Below are 21146 nucleotides of genomic sequence, written 5' to 3'. Positions count from 1 at the left end.
ATTGTTTGTACTTTGCTTGCGGTTTAATGAAATAAAAGCCACCTGCGAGCGGTCCTCGGTGTGTCAGTCTTCGAACTGCACCCCAGTGCACTGGTATGTATGTCAATAAACTGGCCTCAGGCTTGAGTCTTTGAACTAAAATCAATGCGCGGGTGTCTTTGACCACAACACTTCTTTGATGTATAAAAAAGGTGCAGGAGCAGGGCTGGAATAAGGCAGAAGCAAGGCTGGGAACAAGCAGGCACCGAGGCTATTGCAGCCATAGGCAAATTCTTTGAGCAGTTGCTGAACTGTTGCTGCTGCTGGGCTTAAGAGCTGGTCTGCTGACTCTTCCGACCAATCAATCAGGCAGCTTACAACAGGCCAGCTGTGCTTGTTAGGTTACCCAGTGACTGACTCAGCGATTCCTGGAGTTTGCCAATTTCTGCAAGCAATTTATTAAAGGTTTCTCTAGCCTGATTGCACCCAAAATGGCACTTTTCCAAAAAAGGGGCTTGGTTTACATGGTCTACGGAGGTTCAGTTGGCCTTTGATTTGACTGAAGAGGGCATTCACCTGAGCACCCATCCTGATTCACTCAGATCCTAAACTCATAGACTCATAGACTCATAGACTTTAAGGTCAGAAGGGACCAATATGGTCATCTAGTCTGACCCCCCGCATGATGCAGGCCACAAAAGCTGACCCCCCCACTTTCCCTTAACTCTGCTGTTGAAGTCTCCAGATCGTGATCTAAAGACTTCAAGTCGCAGAGAATCTGCCAGCTTGCGACCCCTGCCCTATGCTGCGGAGGAAGGCGAAAAACCTCCAGGGCCACTGCCAATCTACCCTGGAGGAAAATTCCTTCCCGACCCCAAATCTGGCAATCAGCAGAACCCCGAGCATACAGGCAAGATTCTCTAGCCAGACCCTCATTTATGATCCAGGCTGATGCCTCAAACAAGTGCAGTATTATCTTGACACATGGACCCCCACAACCTACTCCTCCCAGTCCCATCCCTTCAAGTCTTGGCTACTGGCTATTAAAGTAGCTTTCAAGGAGTGGCACCACCTCCTAGAAGGAACCCCATTTCCCCATTCAACTCCTAATGGATCACAGAAATCTGAAGTATTTACGGGCAGCTAGATGCCTTAACCAATCTGCAGATTCTTTTTGCTCAATGTGACTTTGTGACAACCTATCACCCAAGGGTGAGAAACGGAAAGGTGGATTCCCTATCTTGGAAAGACAAATATCTCAAAGCTGGTGAAGAGCCCTCTGCCACTATACTCAAGGTGCCCAACTTTGTCAATGGGATGAACTACAGCAGTCTGACATCCTCCATCCACTCCTCGACAACCTGTTCACAACCCAGATCCGTGAGACCCTGAATGATCTGGGTACCTGACCCGAATCCGAGTTCTGACTACAGAATGGCCTCCTTTAGCATAAGGATTGAATTTATGTTCCAGTGGGACAACCTAGGCATCAGTTATTGAAACTATGCCACAATTTGCCACTTGTGGGCCAATTTGGCCAATTCAAGACCAGGAATTTGGTCTCAAGGAGTTTTTGATGGCCAAGTCATGAGCTTACATCAAGGATTATATAAAGTCTTGCAACCTCTGTGCCCATACCAAGAACTCATGATCAAAACCCATAGGTCTCCTCCAAATCTGTCCACACCTCCACAGCCTTGGTTTACTATATGAATGGAATTCATTGCAGAACTGCCATGATCCCAGGGTAATCCTGGGTTTTGTGGGCCTCATAACAAAGAGGGCACACTTCATCCTACACCATACTGTTCCTACTGCTTGGCTCTTCCTAGAAAATGTCTTTCACTACCTTGGGTTACTGATGGGCATTGTATTGAACCTGGGTCCCCAGTTCATCCCCCAATTCTTATGGGAATTTCTCAGACTCTTGGTATTGAATCCCTCACCTTGTCTTGCCTATCACCCACAGAGTAATGGATAAACAGAGAAAGTCAGTCAAATCTTGGAGGAGTATCTTCACTGCTCTTTGAGTTACCACTGGCTTCCCCTGCTGTGCCATGCCAAATTCACATATAACAATGCAATCCAGGCCTTGATCCCACATAAACCATTCTTTTGCAAACTAGGGCTTTCACCCCTACTTCCACCCAGACTTGCCCATGAGTTCCCCAGTACTGGCCGCAGCGGATTTAGCCTCCTGCCTACCACAGATGCACCATGAGCTCAAGGAACACTTTCAGTCTGCCAAAGAAGCCAATAAACACCATGTGGACCATGACCATTAGGCTGTTTCCAGTCTGGCCATAGATGACAAGGTGTGGCTTTCTGCCCAGAACCTTACATCGAACCACGTATCTGCCAAATTAGACTCCCAATACATGGACCCCTTCCAGATTACAGAATGGGTACACCCAGTGGCCTTCAGATTACAGCTGCCCAAGTGCATGAAGATCCATCCCCTCTTTTATATGTCACTTTTTAAAAACCCTGCACTAATAATCCAAACCCAAGCCAATCCAACCTGCCACTGACCCCCATAACAGTCCATGGACAGGAGGAGTGTGTGGTCTACAAAATCCTCACCCTTGGTTAGTTAGATTCCAGCATCTGGTGGACTGGGAAAGCTACAGTCTGGATGAGTGGTCTTGAGAACCAATAGAGAACATCCATGCCCTGGACCTACTGCAAAAGTTCCACCAGACGTACTCTGAGAACCTGCGCACCAAGGTCTTCGAGGGGGCAGGTACTGTCAGGAATCAGGGCCTGCAGCAGAGCCAGTCTCCAGGCAGCCTAATGAGCACAGCTGGCCTGTAGTAGCTTCCTGATTGGGTACATTGCCTGATTAGTTAAAAGAATCAGCAGAGTGATTCTTAAGCCCAGCAGCAGCAGCTGTTCAGTGGCTGCTCAAAGCATTTACCTGTGGCTGCAATAGCTCCAGCTCCTGCCTTGTTCCCAGTCCTGCTCCAGCTTTGCTACTGCCTTGCCCCTGCCCTGCCTCATTCCATGTAACCCTGTCCTGACCCTCAGATCCGATTCCTGCCTACTGACTCCTGCTCCAACCACTAGGCACGACTCCTGCTCCAACCACTAGACACTACCAGCAACATCCCAGTCACTGACACTCCCGTTAATACACCCAGAGTGATTTTTTATTTTTTGCCACGGTATCACATTTTGTCTCATATTTAATTTGTGGTCCACTATAACCCCTAGATCTTATTCAGCAGTACTACTGCCTATCCTGTTATTTCCCATTTTGTAGTTGTGCATTTGATTTTTTCCTTCCTAAGTGTAGTACTTTGCATTTGTCTTTATTGGATTTAATCTTGTTGATTTCAGAACAATTCTCCAATTTATTTAGGTTTTTTTAATTCTAATCTTGTCCTTCAAAGTGCTTGCAACTAGCTTTGCATCCTCTGTAAATTTTAGAAGCATACTCTCCACCAGGGGTGAAAGTAAAAACAGGGACTTACCGGTATGGGACTGGGTTGGGGCCGGCTCTGGCCCCCGGAAGGGGCGGGGCCTCGGGTGGAAGGGGCGGGGATGGGGGGGGTCAGAGCCAGCCCCAGCCCGCCCTGTACTAGTAAGTGCCCTCCCCCGCCGGGGTAGCACCGGCAGCTGGGGGCTCCGGCAACAATTTAAAGGGCCCAGGGCTCGGCTGCCGCTGCTACCCCAGGGCTCCGGCAGCAGGGCTCCAGGGCTATTTAAAGGGCCGGGGCCGTAGAGGCAGCGGGAGCCCCGGGCCCTTTAAATAGCCCCCGGAGCCCCGCCGCTACTCCAGGGCTCTGGGAGCTATTTAAAGGGCCCAGGACTCCCCTGCTTTTACCGCCCCAGCCCTTTAAATAGCCCCCGGAGCCCCGCTGCCGCTACCCCAGGGCTCCAGCAGCGGGGCTCTGGTGGCAATTTAAAGGGCCTGGGGCTCCAGCCACTGCTGGGAACCCCAGGCCCTTTAAATTGCCGCCTGGGGAAGCTGGGCCGCTCCGGTATGGCGCACCGGCTCTTGCTGGTACGCTGTACCGGGGCGTACTGGCTTACTTTCACCTCTGCTCTCCACTCTATTATCCAAGTCATTAATGAAAATATTGAATAGTATGTGACTCAGAAATGACTCATGCAGAACTGCACTAGATATGTTCTTCCAGTTTGACAGCAAACCATTATAAATACTCTTTGAGTACAGGTTCTCAACCAATTATGCACCCACCTTATAGTATTTTCATCTAGACCACATTTTCCTTGTTTGCTTAAGAGAATGTCCTGTGAGACTGTCAAAAGCTTTATTAAAATAAAAATAAGTCATATATACTCTTTCCTGCCCCTCCCATCCATTGGGCCAGTAACTCTGTCAAAGAAAGAAATTAGGTTGCTTTGGCATAATTTGTTCTTAAGTAATAGCCAATATGGATTTGTTATATCATCCTATTATCCTCCAAGTGCCTACAAATTGATTGTTTAATAATTTGTTCCAGTATCTTCCCATATATCTAAATTAGACTGATGGTCTATAATTCCTCAGGTCCTCTTTGTTCTCTTTTAAAGATAGATACCATGTTTGCCCTTCTCCAGTTCTCTGTGACCTCACCCATTCTCTATGAGTTCTTGAAGATAATTGCATTTGCCTAATGATACACACGAGTGGTCCTTTTGAAGCCAAACTTTAAGTTAGGCATGTGCTTACTGGATCAGGGCCTCTTGTCTCATCTGATAACATAATTCCACTAATTCTCCAGTTACTCACAGTCCTCCAGCGAAAACGTGGTAGACAATGTAATGCAAAAACAAACAGATGAAAAAAACTTGGCAGAAAGTTCTTTTCTTTTCTTTTTTTTTAAACACATCATCAAAAACAAAGAAAGAGCTCAAACACATTTTTCTCCTTTATAGACCACTTTTAAAATCAGGAATGCATATTCTCCTTTTGAGGCCATGTTCTGACACCCATACTCATATTAACTTGTACCTTCCTGCACAGAAATTAATTTTGGCTATTTGTGGAGCAAGGTACTGAAAGGTAGAATCTGTCTCTTTTGAGTCTAAATGTAAACTGTATTAGTTTTCATTGACTTGCAATTGATTTAAACTAATTGTAATGCTGCAAAACCTTTTCATTTTAATGTTATTATAGAACACTTTGGTGTGAAAGCTTAAGTTGTTCTATTTGATTTATGATTAGTAAATTTCATTTTTGGAGTTACCTGATTTGTTCATCTCTTTAATCCGAACCTCTGGATTCCAGCAGTTCTCTTGGATAACTCTGAAAACCTTTCCCTCCTTCATCATTTTTGCCTCCCCCTGTGAAATGAAATTTTCATTACAGTAATAAAGTTGTGTCAAGATAATATGGCCTAAATTCTACTGTGTTAGAAGTATGTGGGGCTGCCAGTGCCCATCCAGTGCTAGAATTCAGGCCCTACATTTTTGTTCAATAGAAAAAAAATCCCCCCAAAAATATTTAGAAATGTCATTTGTAATGCAAAAGGACAATATCAAGGTATCTTTTTATAATTTAAAAATAATCCCCTCTCTATTGCTGATACCCTTTGTTATCCTGAAACAATTTCCTTAACTAAACTCCATCATTCAGGCACCTGAGTTTGACATCACAGTGATGCTTATGAGTGCTGTTTGTTGACTATGAGCCAAGTTCTGCCCTCAGGTTTGCCCTATTCCTTTGGAAGTCAGTGGGCTCAAAAATGATCTTAGTAACTCCAGAGAGAATTCAGAGTAACTCCATACATTCAGTAGAGTTCTTCAGATTCATCCAGTACAATTGAGATAGAGTATCAGGGTAGCCGTGTTAGTCTGGATCTGTAAAAAGCAACAGAGAGTCCTGTGGCACCTTTAAGACTAACAGATGTATTGGAGCGTAAGCTTTTGTGGGTGAATACCCACTTCGTCAGACGCATGTCTGAGAGATAGAGTTAGCCCCAATGGAAGCTGCAGGTTGAATTTTCTTCGTAATAATGATAATAATAAAAAAAAGAATACTGAAGCATTCGTATCAGGGGAAAAGATCCAATATAAAACAATTACCTGAACTATAGGAATACAGTTTTAATGCAAAGCCCTCTCAGGGTTATGTAGGTCAAAATATTACCAAGGTCACTAACTTTGACTGTGTCCCTTTAATTGTGACCACACACCTCATTTGGAACCAGGCAGCAGCAGAGACCCAAAAAAAAGTAAATATGGTACCCGAGGAGGTAAATAATACAGGACAAATGAACACAAGCGAAGAGGCAAGCTAACACTTCAGGAGCCTGACCCAATTGCCCAGTGAAGTCAATGGGCAAAAAGGAGAGACGTCCTTAGTCCAGCTAAGAACTTGAGCACATGCTTAACTTTAAGCACGTGCACACTCCCATTTAAGTCAACTAACTAAAACCAGTTACATTATTAAATGGTTGGCAGTTTAGATGGTGAGTTTAACAAGACAGAGTTAGAGTTAATCTGCTCCCATCTTCTGAGGTTCAGACATGTCTTCCAAATGGGACCTCTGCACCGAGAGAGAGAGGGATGAGTGATATTTGATTGACTAGATCTGCACAACAACACAAAAAGAATAAATAGCTCGTGCTTGGCATTTTCAGGGTGTTGCCTCAGCATCTCCTTCAGCTTTAGTCTCACGAAGACAGTAACTGAGCTGCTCTGCTTTTTAACAAAAAAAAAAAAAAAGCCTCACTCCCATGATTCCTCACTAGAGTTATAACTATTACATGTGTTATGTAAAACATAGACTGAGACTTTCCAAGCTACCTGATGAATTTATATGCTATTTTCCTATTAATCATAATAGATTTGAATAATACTGATCTTGAGACAAGAACCTGTCAACCCTCAAAGTGATAATTGGGAATTCTTAAGTAATCAATATAATTAATATATAATCTATAGCTTGGGCTACAGAATGGACTGGACATCCAAATCCTTTGGCAACTTGGAAAATCACAGTCTGTGTGTGTGCATCTGTGTGAGCACACATGAGTAATAAAAATAAAGTTGAGAAGTTTGATAAAATGCAACATCTGTTTATTACAAGAACATTCCAATGTCACCAACATCATTGGAATTATAAACCATGGAAGTTTTTAAAGATTCAGTTGGAACCCTGAGGCAAGCTAGTAGTAGCAGCACTATGGGCTATCCCGTGCTGCCTCTGTCAGAGTAGGTTGGATGTTACTGTCATTGGGAGGGAATAAAGTCCTTTGCATATAACAGGAGCAAGGGAAAATGTGTCTTACGATGAGAGGAGGAAAAAGCTTCTCATAAGATTCTGTAAAAAAGAATCAAACCATAAAAAATTAATTATGTATTTTTTCAAAGGAGTGAAATTCTGAATTAAACTGATGAGCCTGATGATGAGAAACTTTGCCATGTTGCTCAACTGATTTCAGGCAGCTGATTTTTAAATCTGTGTCTTAATTTCCACATAAATTTGTTAAAGCATAAAACACCAGGTGCTGTTAGGAGGAGATGTCATACAAATCTTAAGTTATGTCCTAGGTAAATTGATTAAGGCTTGAGAATAGAGGTCTCATAGTACCTTGTCTGATGGCTCCACTCTAGCCATTGGTTTGGAAACATGAACAATTTCCTCAGGATCCATGTGTTTATCATTACTACAAAACCTGTTTCCAATTAACTTTACAAAATCACTACATAATTTTGTATTTTAAAAGTGTCTGGATCATGTGCATTTTAGTGGTAGCGTCCAGAGACTGTAGCAACATGACTGGATTTCCAGCTCTCATTTTTTTGTTGGGCCAAATCTTGCTTGCCTTACTCATATGGGTAATCTCACTGATCTGAGTGAATTTAGTCAGGTGAATAAGTAGAACGGCAGTTTGTTCTGTAAAACAGGCTTTTCCTGAATTTACACACAAATATGAGGGTTCAGGATTGATCAGTGGCACATCCATGATCACACAAAATTCAATTAACACAGATGAAAGCAGCAATCACAATTCTTTATAGCCTGGCACTTAGCTTATTAGAAACTCTTTCATATTGCATAGCCTGATATTGCATGGAAAGGGTTTCTTTTTATCTTTCATATTTATGTATTAACAGCAGACAGGTCCCTTGGTGAAATTAAAATCCGTCTAACATGAGTCCTTTAGAGGCTAGCAGAGTCTGAAGAAAGAATTAAAAGTCTACTGTGCTCACTGAAATACTCCCAGTGGTAACTCAATAAAGGGCACATAGTCTATTTTTATATGACAAAATCTTTAATTCCGCTAGGCCTTTCCCTTACCCCCAAATATCCTGCTACCTGCATATTACACAATAATCAACAGTGGCTTGATACTGGATTTTTAAAATGTGTTGGAATGTATGGCTAAGCTATCCCCTTCCATTTTGAAAATCAATTCTAACAGACTTTAAAGGATTTTGCCAGAGGAACAGGACTGTGGAGTTGTAATTTCTGGCTATAATATTGTGAGTCATTTTCTCAAACTGTGATATTGCTGCCAGCTCGTTCTGGCAACCTGTCAAGGTGGCACAGAAAGGGAGAGAAAAAGAGGTTTTAAAATATTTATCAGGGAAATATATTTGTGAATGATGTATGAAGCTAATAACATATTCAAGGTTAAAAACAGCCTGACTCCTCATAGAGAGGAGACATGCAACTGAGTATGCCTGCTGCAACGAGTGTAGTTTTATTAATTTAAGAAATTGTATGTCTATGTTCACAACAAGGAGTAGTCTGAATTAACTATTATTTTACATTGCAGAATAGATGTACACTGAGTGAAATTCACGTCTCCTCCAGAAGCATCAGTCAACTGATTGTGTGTGTTGGGGGAGGAAACTAGGTGTGGGTTGGAGAGAATGTGCCCCCTCAGATTGGAGCAGGCTTTAGGGCTTCACTGCATCTAGCTACCATCCACTGTGCTATTCCTCCACACCCTTTACAGAGGGGTTTCCAGCCACTAAATCAGTGTAATCGCAGATCCCGTCACTCCTCGCCTCCAACATGTCTGCTGTACGCCCATGCCGCTCTACCACACACAGGTGGAATCTGCAGAGTCCAGACATAACTTAATCCAGCTGTCTGCCATAGCTCAACTTTCATGCATTCCCATTACCCAACAGAAGCAGCTAAGAGTGTCTCTTGCAGGTATTGATGGGTTACATCTCATCAATTTGTTGAAGAATAAAACAATAGGAAAATTGGCTGTTGCAGTTGCTTTTGGTGTTGAATCACTAGCTCTAATAACATATCCATAAGAGCAAGTGGCTATGAACAGTTGCAACATTCATTTTCCTTGGCTTGATTTGACAAGACAGTGACTACACAGTGTCTGGCCAGTTGTCAAACCAATCAAAAATTAAAACCAGAAGTGTTGCCCTCTTCACAAGGAAGGGAAGGTTCCTTATACCCTCTCCTTATCCCTCACAGACTTGTGAAAAGCTAGCAACAATTGAGCCCTTAACATAAAATTAAAGAATAATTTGTTGGTAATAATAATAAATAAAATATTTTATAGTGCCATAAGTTTGTGTCTTGTATGTAAACTTATGGCACTATAAAATATTTTAGTTATTATTATTACCAACAAATTATTCTTAAATTGCTGTCCTTGCTATAAAGCTGAGGAATGAATTACTCTTTCTTCTTTTTGAAAGTTCTTTGTTCTAGTTCTTTAACTTCTATAAAAATGTGATTAGATAGTTCCATTTGTGTTTTCTTTTCCTTCTAGACAGCCATATAATGTCAGAAGATCTGGGTCAATTTCTGGGTTAAGTTCTAAAATTGGTGATTCTATGGAAAAAAAGTTTTTAATGTGATCTAAGTTATGCTTTTTTTATTATTAAAATCTGTTTTTTAGAGCTACCCATTGTGAATACAGTAGAATCTCAGAGTTACGAACACCTCGGGAATGGAGGCTGTTCGTAATTCTGAAATGTTCGTAACTGAACAAAATGTTATGGTTTTTCTTTCAAAAGTTTATGACTGAACATTGACTTAATACAGCTTTGAAACTTTACTATGCAGAAAAATTGCTGCTTTCCCTTTATTTTTTTAGTAGTTTACGTTTAACACAGTACTGTACCATATTTACTATTTTTTGGGTCTCTGCTGCTGCCTGGTTTCAAATGAGGTGTGTGGTCAGTTCATAACTCTGGGGTTCATGACTCTGAGGTTCTTCTATATTAGGCTGCGGTAATTATGAAGACTGCTGGATAATGTTTCAAATTGAGATTAGAAGGCAGTTATACCCTATCTCAGTCCTTTAACAGAAAGATCTATGGTGATATTTCAGTGTTTGGAGTAATCTTGATTCCTAAAAAGGTGTATCTTAATGACACTGTAAGTTAAACATTGGCCATCAACTTTATTGGCACTCTGCTTTTTAAAGGGTACAGGTGGCTGACACCACAATAATGCCTTACTGAATGAGAACTGCGTACCTTGCAATGGTGGTCCAGTTGAACCCATCCACCATAACCATATCTCTGTGAAGGAAGGAAGAAAAAGCCAGTGATTAGAAATGGTATGGAATGAAAATCAAAGGCTCAGTTCAAGCAGCTAGACAGATCCAAGTGCAAGATGACCCTCATGCAGGGCCGGCTCTAGGCACCAGCAAAACAAGCTGGTGCTTGGAGCGGCACATTTTTGGGGGCAGCATGGCCGGCGCCAGAATGCCGCCCCTAAAAATGTGCCGCGGCCGCCCTAGCTCACCTCTTCTGCTGCTGCCTGGGAGGGAGGGGGAGAAGCGGCGCCCGCGCCGCAGCCACTCGGAGTCTCCCCCTCGCTCCCAGGCTCTCAAACCTGGGAGGGAGGGGGAGATCCCGAGCAGCCGTTACGCGCGCCGCTGCTCCCCCTCCCTCCCAGGCTTGAGAGCCTGGGGGGAGGAGGCAGGGAAGGGGTGGAGTTGAGGCGGGGCCGGGGGGGGGGTAATTAAAAAACGGGGGGGGGGGGCGGCCAAAATTGTTTTTGCCTACGGCGGCAAAAATCCTAGAGCCGGCCCTGCCCTCATGGATAAAGCCTTCCCTCCCAAATAGCAGCATCTCCCTCAGGTGGACCCGGAATAGGGCAAAGAGGAGGGGGAAGTAAGCGGCAAGAATGAAACTCAAAGAGTCACAAAGGAAAGAAGAGGAGGAGAAGAATTAAAATAAAATAAATAAAACAAAAATATCCACTGCACCAGTGTGGGAGAGACAATAGCCTTTTGTGGGCATGCCAGATGCTTAGGTAGTCATCTAAGAAGTAAAGACAGACTCATCCCCTTTTAAGAGTGTTTTCCACTGACTTCTTGAATTTCTATGATTCATTTTCATGGTTAATATCCTTTTAGAGCTTTATTAGCTAAAAGTGGATGCAAAACCACATTTTCTTTAGGCTGTCAAAAGTGGGACTGTTTCATCTGATGAAAGACAGCTAGAAAGGGTGGTGCACTTACATACTTATGGTGCACATATGGTCAGGATCTCAACTGGTGTTAATTAGCATCGCTTCACTGAATTGAGTTGAACTACATTGATTTACACCAGCTGAAGATCTAACACAGGATATATGCATCCATGTTTGTGAGAAACCACGTCATATGCGGTGTGTATGACATGCACCTATGTAACTGTACTTCATCCATATAACCTTACACATACACCTCTACCTCGATATAACGCTGTCCTCGGGAGCCAAAAAATCTTACTGCGTTATAGGTGAAACTGCGTTATATTGAACTTGCTTTGATCCACCGGAGTGCGCAGCCCCACCCCCCCGTAGCACTGCTTTACCACGTTATATCCGAATTCGTGTTATATCGGGTCACGTTATATCGAGGTAGTGGTGTATACTCATTTAGCATCCAACTAGCTATTTGCACAGCACTCTTCACAATGATGTTATCTTCATCTGCACAGTGTTTTCTGTTCCAAAGATGTACGTATGGAAGATTCAGTTAGGTAAGGTTAAGAGATTTTCACCAGAAAACCTCAGTTAAATACCCTGGATCTGGAGAAAGCTTCTTGAAGCTCTGAATACATATCCAGAACAGATAATAACAATTGAGAATTGTCAGTTTCCCCCCCGGAATAAGTTAATAAAATGGTTAAAGAGTAAATGTTACATGACAAATTAACTGTACAGTATAGATAGAAAATATTAGAGGAACATTCGATGAAATGTGTTTGGAAATCTGACAGTGGTTTCCAAACATCTTGCCATTTTAGACAGTTATTAAGATTGATTAAAAAAATTTTATTTTACCATTACATACAAGACAAACTTCCAAGTATTTGTCATTTTTTATTGTTTATGATGCTTTTCTCCTTAAAAAAGGCAGGCATTCATAAACCATAAATGAATACTCTGAACCCAAGGGCACATCTAGAAAGTTGAACATCTGCATTATTTTTGGAGTGTAGCCAGTTACTGAATAGCGCCAGTAAGATCAGCTAGTGAACTTTCACAATTATTATAGTAGCAAAAGCTTTCCTTTGTGTATGACTTTAGCACATATTCCTTGATTTAATGGCAAAAATTCTGCTAAATCTCTGGCATCTGGATCCTGCAAGGTGCTGACCGGAGGGTGCTCAGCGCCTTGTAGAGGGAGCTCAGAGCTTCACAAGATCAGGCCATAACATAATCCTCTTTAGGGCTCAGTCCTTCAAGGTGCTGATCACTCTGTGGTCCAGCAAAACACCCAACTATATACTTAGCTTTAAGTACGTAAATTGTTCCTTTGACTTCAGTAGGACTATTCAGATGCTTAACTTTAAATATGTGCTTGACTGTTTTGCTGGGTTGGGTTAGTACACTTGCAGGATTGAGCCTTTAGCCTCTGGTTCAGTAAGATACCTAAGCATGTGTCTAAGAATTAATTTTAAGATGCCTGACTCACATGCTTAAGTACCTTACTATATTGGGGCTGTACCTTACTGTACAGACTAGTATTTTAAAACAGAAACAACAACCAAATGAAGTATGTGAAGGAAAATAAGAGATGAGAAATGATGCGGCACAGATCCTAGCAAACTGCAATTAGTTAATCATTAGCATGAAGATGTATTGATTCTGCATTTCAGCTTCCATGATTCAGCAGCAAGGCTGAAGGTCACCTTCTTCTCCCTATTAATATTTAATTAGGAGAGACAGACTTAAAAGATACATGTTAGATGTCCATTGAGTCTCCTGAAGAGGTTTAAAGTTCTTTGAATTAAAAATAAAAAACCCCACCAGAGGTTTATTTTCATTTAATTTTTTAAATCATAAGATTTGAAAGTATATGAAATAATGAAGTATGATGATAGAGAGAGGGTCAGAATTCGCTATTTTTTCCATAAAGTAACATTTTGCAGGAAACTGGACAAAAGCAGGAATCATTAACACATCAGCATAAGCAAAATTATGATCCTGCATATCCAATGCAGGCAGGCAAACCAATCATTGACTTCAAGTATAAATAAGGCCCCTGACTTCAGCCAGAGATGCTGTTGACTGTGGTATGTAGATATATTTATTTACACCAATTTAAATTTACATACCATTAAAACTGTATTTTGCCAAGGACACGTAGGGTGTGAGCCAAAGTCCACTGAAATAAATGAAAAGACTTCCATTGACCTCAATGGGCTTTGGATCAGCTCCCTAATAACTATGATTATGCAACTATACAGATAACAGAAGCACTATACAGCTCAACCACATAGACAATAGATCAAGTAGTCAATGATCTATTTTTTTCCCCACCAATTTCCCCCCTTATGCCCTCAGGGATTAACTGGATGCATTTCATACTCCTCATTCAAGCACTTCACTGATCACTTTTTCACTTCACTTACTCAAAATTACTAGTTACTTTTGAAAATGTTGGCCCATACATTTGGAGCTATAAAGAATTCAGCAAGAGGAGTGAAAAAGCAGTTCTAACCAGTTTAAGAGAAAGTTTTCCTTGCAATATGACCTCTTCAAGTGCAAGGCATCACTAATTATACTGTATAGCTTCGGGGTCTACTTTATCTTCTGTATTCTGGTGCTGATATTAGACTTGTCTCTTTGTTTTCAACTTTCTAATTTATAAGCCTTCTGTGAGGCTTCATACTTTAACTTCATTGCCTTTTTAAAGTTCTAGCTTATTTGGATATAGATTTTCAAATGCCTAAGCCTAGCAAGAGAAATAAAGACATTTTGTTAACTTTGGCATTATTGATTCAAGACTGCTTTTTCCCATGGTCAAGAGACTCTTTTCTGTGGAATAATCAGAATCTCCAATGGTTTATGAAAAGCTTCTGCATAACGGTGAGACACTGTTAGCCACTTATTGTTGGAGGGCAGAGGTGAAATCCCAGATTCTCACCACAAAGCTTCTGCCTTTTCAAGATTATAATCAAGAGCTTGGCAACTTTTATTTTGTTTATAGTCAATTTGCTTAAGGAGCATTTTACAAAGACTAGTCCCAATTTTCATTGTTAGCAAAAAGATGCTAAGGTCTTCAGGGATGGTCTAGGTCGATTTGGTCCTGCCTCAGCACTGGGGACTAGACTAGATGACCTCTTCTACAGCCCTAAATTTTAATGATTCTATGATTTTTATATATGTTATGGGTTTCCAAGTTCACAGGTGAACAAACCCAACACAAAGTTTTCTATTATCTTAGGTTCAAGATTCAGTAATTCTGATACCAACAATGTAATGTAAAAATTATAAGATAGCACTGCATGTGCCTATGACAGAGCTAATGGATCAGAAAACACGTTACCGTCCAATCAGTTCTATCTGTATTATTGTTACTGTTGACAGTTTTAAATGAATAATCACATATGTGTTCTTAATTCCAGGTCCCATTGATACTCATTTTTGAATAAATAAATTGTAGTTTTCTGTCCTTCTCTAACCTTCAACCTCTGCTAGCCTGTGCACTTAACATTCACAGAAACTCAGAGCTAACAAACCTGCAAAAACTACTTTTGAAATTTCTGTCATCAGGAACAAATTGAAACCTCAGTATATCAAAGGAAGAGAGACACACAGTGTAAAGAGAGCTTCAGCTTGTGTCTGGTGCCTAACAGCAAGGTTGAAATCACAGTATTCTTTTGCAGTCAAAAGATAGGCACAATGAGATAAAATGGTTTCATATTGACAGACAAAAGCCTAGTAGTCTTTCATTCTAACTACCATGAAGATAGAATGGAATAAGGGTCTCAAAACAGCCATTACAAAAAAAAAAAAAAAAAAGCAGCTAATTCAGTTCTCATCCTCTCTCTTAACTAATTTGCAAGCTTGCCTCAAATGGAAATATTATATGAGCTTTAAAAACCACCTACACTCAACTTGTTTAATGGAGCTGATCATACAAAGTCAGTTTTATCAGAAAATAATTTCAGAAATTATATTCTGTTTCATTATATGATTTTTTTAAAAAAAGTGACGTTACTAATTCTCTACATTGCTGAAGAATTAATAAAAAAGGATAAAAATATATTCCACAGTGTTCAACACGGTTAAGGCTATCTTACAAACTGAGTTAGAACTAGATACGTCTATATTTTTTAAATTAAACAGTCTGATTATATGTAACATCAAAAGAATTAGATTTTTTTAGTACAATAATACCTATAGCACATTCTATTTTCAAAGCACTGTGCAAATATTAACTAAGGAATCCCCAGAGCACCCATGTCTCCATATTACAGATGGGGAAAGTGAGACAGAGAGGGGGTTAAGAAATAGATCACGCCTCTGTGTGAAAAACATGCTACCAATACTTCTCCCTTCTGCACCTGGGTCCTACTGCACGACCAAGGCAGCTTGCAACTATGGAACATGGAGCCTAGGGAGTTATTTCTGACAGTGCATTTTGGATTTACTAAGAGACTCTGAATTTACAATATCAATAAGTGATAAGATTTAGACTACCTCTAATGCAAATATTAAAAACAAACAATTTAACTTGCCCTCTATTCTGAGCAGTATTTGAATTTATTAACTGAGTTTTTCATTTACAGTGCAATATATTGAATCTGTCCAATGGCTTAAAAAGTTCCACCAAAAGAAGGAATAGTTAAAAAAAGAAAGAAAAAAAGAATTTTAGCTAAACACAAAAAGGGTGATCTTGTATCCATTGCCATCAATGGTGATACACCCATCCACTTCAGTGGATGCAGGCTGAATCGCAAAGTGATTTCAGTCTTATTCATTATTAGTCATTTGCTTAATGCTTCTTTTACACATGTTTTAAGAAAATGTGAATACAAACCAAATTAAGGGGGAGATTTAAAGTCAATGGGATTTGGGCACCTAACTGTCCTGTGTGTCTTTGAAAACCTTCCCCTAATAGGTTAACTGTTTTACTAAGAACACAGAATTAATAGCGCAGCATTTTTACAACTGTAAATCTTAAAAAAAAAAAATCAGATTGTTCAGGCAATATATAAAAATACAGAAATCTGTAACCACCCCACCTACTTAATTTAGCAACCAGCATAATAAGCCTTTGTTTTATAGAGCTTCAAAATTCATAATTAATGTGGATTTAGAAAGCACACACAAACTCAAACTGCTTTAAAGTAATACAAGGGGCTTGAAATAGGGCCCAAGGAGTTTTTCTTTAATAAATAGTGCAGAATGAGGATCTTAAATCCCCCCAAATCAGAGAAAAACCCATTGAAAACAAATGTTTATATAGTAATAGAAACATTGATAAATCAGAAACTACAATGGTAACAATAGATGCTGCTCTAATACTGCAGCAAATGTCTAACCTCTTATTACCTCTTTTAGATCAGGCCATTCCTTAGGTAGAATGTGACTATGAATATCAATTTTCATCTCTAAAGGATCACACGAGAATTGCTGTTTTAAGAAAGACATTTTCTAATTAACCTTGAGTTTGCTGTACTCCCTGGCATAGCAGATTGCTGTTAACTTAGGGTGTTATTTAAGTCCACCTGCTGTCCTATCAGGTTGTCTACATACAGTAACCAATCAGGGAGCTAACATTCCAGGGGAGCTGCAAAGTAATGTAAAGTCAGTGACTCTCAGGAAGTGCTATTGCATAAATTACTGTACAGTGGAGAGTGAGGTTAAGCTGTGTATTTATACATGCAGTATAAATGGAGTTTTTGATCTAGAGTTTGAAATAAAAGTTGGTTTATAAACTTAAAAGTTAATTATTATAGAAAAACAAAGACTTTAAACATGTTGCTATTAACTCCCTTCTTTTCTCTTCTGAAAGATTTTATAAAGAGGGCATAAAATGCAGCTGCTAGTGGATAAATTCATGCTTCTCATCTTCCCTCTCCTTTTCGCAGAGTCCCTTCAATATTACTTTATAAAAATTCATGGAAATGCAGAATTGTGGCTGTAGCTATGCTCCTACTTCTTTGGCTTGGTCACAATACTGGCTCATTTTATCCTCCTCCCCTCATTCAGTATTTCTACACAATATCACTCATTCTTCCTCAGGCTCTCTGACACTGGCTGGGACTATCCTTTATTCTCTATAATTTTAGTACTACTAGCTCAATCTGTGCTCCCCTAGTCTCTGCTTACTGTCTGTCGAATACTATTGGCTCCATCTGGAGTTCTAGGGAAGACCATAAATTATGGTTCTTTTTCAACAGCTATGCACAACTAATAGATCACAACTGTCTTTCCGTATTATGTAATGCAAGTTGCTGTGTTAAAAAATTAGAATTCCATGCTGAGGTGCAGCTTCTTACATTTGTGTTAATAAAAAGCATGGAATATATTCATTCATTTTTAGAGGAGCGTCAAAGAACTTCTTTCTTGCTTACCTCAGGCACTATGTCACGGTTCATCATAGAGGGCTGATCTTGACAACCTCCAAGTGCTGGTCAGAGAACAAGATAAGGCCTTAGGGGCAGAGAGGTTCTGCTAACCCAGGGAGCTTGGGACTGGAATTCAGAACCTCCATGTAGTTTGACATCACCAGAACCTCCCAAAAGGAAAATGACCCTGTAATTCAGAGCTACTAAATATTGAAGGGTCTGTTCTGCATTATAGTACTAAATATCTTTGGGACTACTATATGTATCTTAATGGTGAATCCTTTTATTTGCTCCAGTCAGCACAGCACTGTGCCAAAGCTCTCAGAGACCTTGGCAACTTTACAGGAGTCAAATTTGTGTACAGGTGATCTGCTGTTGAACAACTTCTGGTTTGCAATGTGCATTAAAAAGCAGGTAAGTCCTTAAGGGAAACTTTGAAAAACAGTGGGCTTGATTCCTCAGCACCATGCCAAGTTTCTCGGGTGAAATTCACCCCAGTGCAGAGGGCCGATGCATCCCATAAGGGTTATATTAGGGGTCAACGTGAGCATGACGTTCCACTTCATCAAGGTCAGTGACTCTCAACAAGTGTTATTGCATAACACTCTGTGGTGGGTAAGGGCTTTGAACTGGAGTGCATTTCACCCTTACAGAATAAAGACTGCATTTTTGTGCAAACAAGAAGAAACTGGAAAAAAGAAACACTCAAAATGCAGACTGTCCAAGCAGAATTGTTTCTAAGTATTTCTCAAAGTTTCTATGAGGCATCACAAAGTCTTTAAAAACAAATTGCACCCCCTGATTAATGCGGAAGCTTCCGTATATTCTTTTTGCACAATCTTCTTTCATGACTTCTTTGAGGTAAAAAGTCTTCTTCAGGGTAACTTTGCCAGATAACAACAATTAGGGGCCAGGGCTGATTTCAGGTACACTGGTGAAAAATCTGGAGTAATCCCACAGATTTTAGTGACAATCATTGTAACTGACAGAAGAATTAGATGTACTGCGCTTAATCTCTTTTCAAAAAGCAGTTTAGTCAGGGTTTTGAAGGATGCTGGGATCTGAGATTCAATATCTTCCATATAGTATTTGAAGATCCCCATTTTGCCTTTGTTTCATTACCTAAGAAAGTTTGTTGGCCAAATGTGTGGGGAATGATGACACAAAAGATCTTCATGCATCAGGAACATCAACATGCATAGTCAAACTGCTGAGAAAAAGTGTTGCCACTCATCTGAAGTATCAAGATTGGTCACTTTCAAGAAAAGTAAAATTGAAACAAAAGACACAAATACAGGATAGCCTTTGTCAAAGACCTCTGTGCCAAATTTGCAAACCAGCTCCTAAAAATGAACCCTCAATTTTGCATGCTCTTTATTGGCACTTGCAAATTTAGTAGCTAGATGTCTAGCTACCTGGTTTGTGTGTACAAATCAGCTATTTTACACACATGGAGAGCATTGCAACTGGTTAAGAGTGTGTAGCACTGTTGGTGGCTAAGCTGAGGCTACTTAGAAAATTTGTCCTTTTAGAAATTAAATGAATAAGTATAGAATAGCATGCTGGTAGCAGTTGCTTAGCAACACATTGTTTCTTGGCTTTCCTGGTGACTGCATCGGTCCTTTGAGACTGTCATCAAAGACCACACAGTCCCTGAGGCTGTGAGATGAGACCATCTTGTAAATGTCACCTTTAAAAATAATGCAAGAGTCTGGAATTTTATTTTTTGCACAATATCAAATAGGCAAACCTTCCCCATGAAGTTAGCTTACTGCTAATAGGGCCAAATCTTCTTCCATGTCTGCAGAAGACTCAGAATCTGGTAGAATTCTAGGGTACCCCCAGCAATGAGAAGCTTGGAAGTGTAGAGCCCATTAATAATTAGCTGTTAAATAGTGCTCAAAGTACTTTACAAAGGTCAGTATTTTAATCCCCATTTTAGAAATGGGGAAACCGAGGCACTCTGGTGAAGTGATTTGCCCAAGGTCTCTCTCTCACACACACACACCAGGTGAGTGGTAGACCTAGGACTAGAACTAGAACCCGGGTCTCCTGAGTCCTAGGCCAATGCTCTAATTTATTAGGCCACACTGTCACCAAGGACCACTAGATGGCCTGGAGCCAAGTTCCAGAGACACTATCTCAAAGGGAGTGTGGAAATGGCTTTCAGCGCATAGCAGCAGCTATTGGACTCAGTGGGTACCAACCTCTTCCCTGTGGGTATAACCTCAGCACACCCTTGGATCCAGACTGTGCACAGCAGACATGCCACACATACACATATGCCACACACACATACACTCTGGGGGCATTAGGACCTAGGCAGTAGCTCTCTTCCTCATTCTCCCCACCCCCGCCCATATATGGCCTTGGGGGAAAACTGCAGAGACCTGCCAGCCAGAGACTCCAGTTGATAGGAGCAGAAGGAGCCAAAGCAGGGACCTCTTGACATTCCTGTCAAAATTGACTTTCTCTGCCCCATGTCAGTTGGCGTGGAGCCCCTTCAACTCACGTCCTGGGAGTCTGCCAAAAATATCCCACAATCCCAAGGGCCGGCTTCCAGAATCTCCAATCAACTAGTGTGAAAAAGGAAGCAACCTCCTTTGGTGTACTGCAGCAGCTCAGTGAATCAGCGTTAACTCTTTCGTTGTCTTCTGACCACTGAGCTGCAAACACACCGTCAGAGAGCCTTCTGTCTTTGCAATGGAGACTGACCAGAACAAGCCCTTTTCAAAGCGTGCTGCTTCATGGTCACTGGAGCACAGCCAGATTTTGGTAAATCTCAGGTGTGAGGCCAGCAAAACAGTGGACTTTAGTAAGCGTACCAGGAATGATCACTCATACCAACAAATAATAATTGGCACTGGTGCAAATTTACCGGAACAGTGACCAGTGCAGGGAGCAGATTAAGAGTCAAGAATGACCAGAACTGGACCTCCGGCAACTTGCCAACATCCTGCCTGTTTTATGAGGAGTTTGACCGAGTGCTGGGCGCTGCACTAAGCATGGAACCAATGGTGCTGCATGATAACCTGATCATCTGGAATGGTGCCCTGCTGGCCCCAGGATCCAGCACAGGGTGTGATGGGAGCCAGCAGCAGGCACCAAGTGAGGCCAGAAAAATGACTGTTACTGAAACTGGTCTCAAAGGAGGCTTTGGAGCAGGAGCAGCAGGGCACATCCTGGGGCTGTACTTGGAGGAGCTGTTTGATGCTCCCCTGAGCAACAGCCCACTGTGGAGCCTGCAGCAAACACAGACAGGACAGAAGCCACCTGTTGACTAGTAAGTTTCTGGCTCCATTATAATGTTTATCAATACAATAATAGAAGGGATTTCCATTCTACGAACCAACACAAAAGTTATTATAAGCCCCAGCTAGCAGTGTGTGTCCACTACTGGCAGATTGTATGACACCGGCATGGCTCCC

The 21146-nt window shown here is 41.1% G+C and overlaps 1 protein-coding gene across 3 annotated transcripts in view; it reads right to left on the bottom strand.

Moving 5' to 3' along the window:
- Positions 1-17955, bottom strand: part of ACMSD (aminocarboxymuconate semialdehyde decarboxylase) — a 49580-nt gene extending 31625 nt beyond the window's left edge. The window contains exons 1-3 of one of the 3 annotated variants that reach the window (XM_024198919.1): positions 17725-17955; positions 10396-10440; positions 5175-5271 (exon numbers count right to left, since the gene is read on the bottom strand). In XM_024198919.1, the coding sequence (XP_024054687.1) occupies positions 5175-5271; positions 10396-10440; positions 17725-17751 (169 nt within the window). In that variant the 5' untranslated portion in view covers positions 17752-17955. Of the gene's footprint in view, positions 1-5174; positions 5272-10395; positions 10441-16689; positions 16829-17724 lie in introns of those variants that run through there. The other 2 variants (XM_024198910.1, XM_024198928.1) reach the window with 2 other exon arrangements.
- Positions 17956-21146: the final 3191 nt, after the last annotated feature.

The sequence above is a fragment of the Terrapene carolina genome, unplaced genomic scaffold (genome assembly GCF_002925995.2).
Source record: "Terrapene carolina triunguis isolate 2854851 unplaced genomic scaffold, T_m_triunguis-2.0 Scaffold62, whole genome shotgun sequence".
NCBI lineage: Eukaryota > Metazoa > Chordata > Testudines > Emydidae > Terrapene > Terrapene triunguis.
This window is presented reverse-complemented; position numbering and strand designations above follow the sequence as displayed.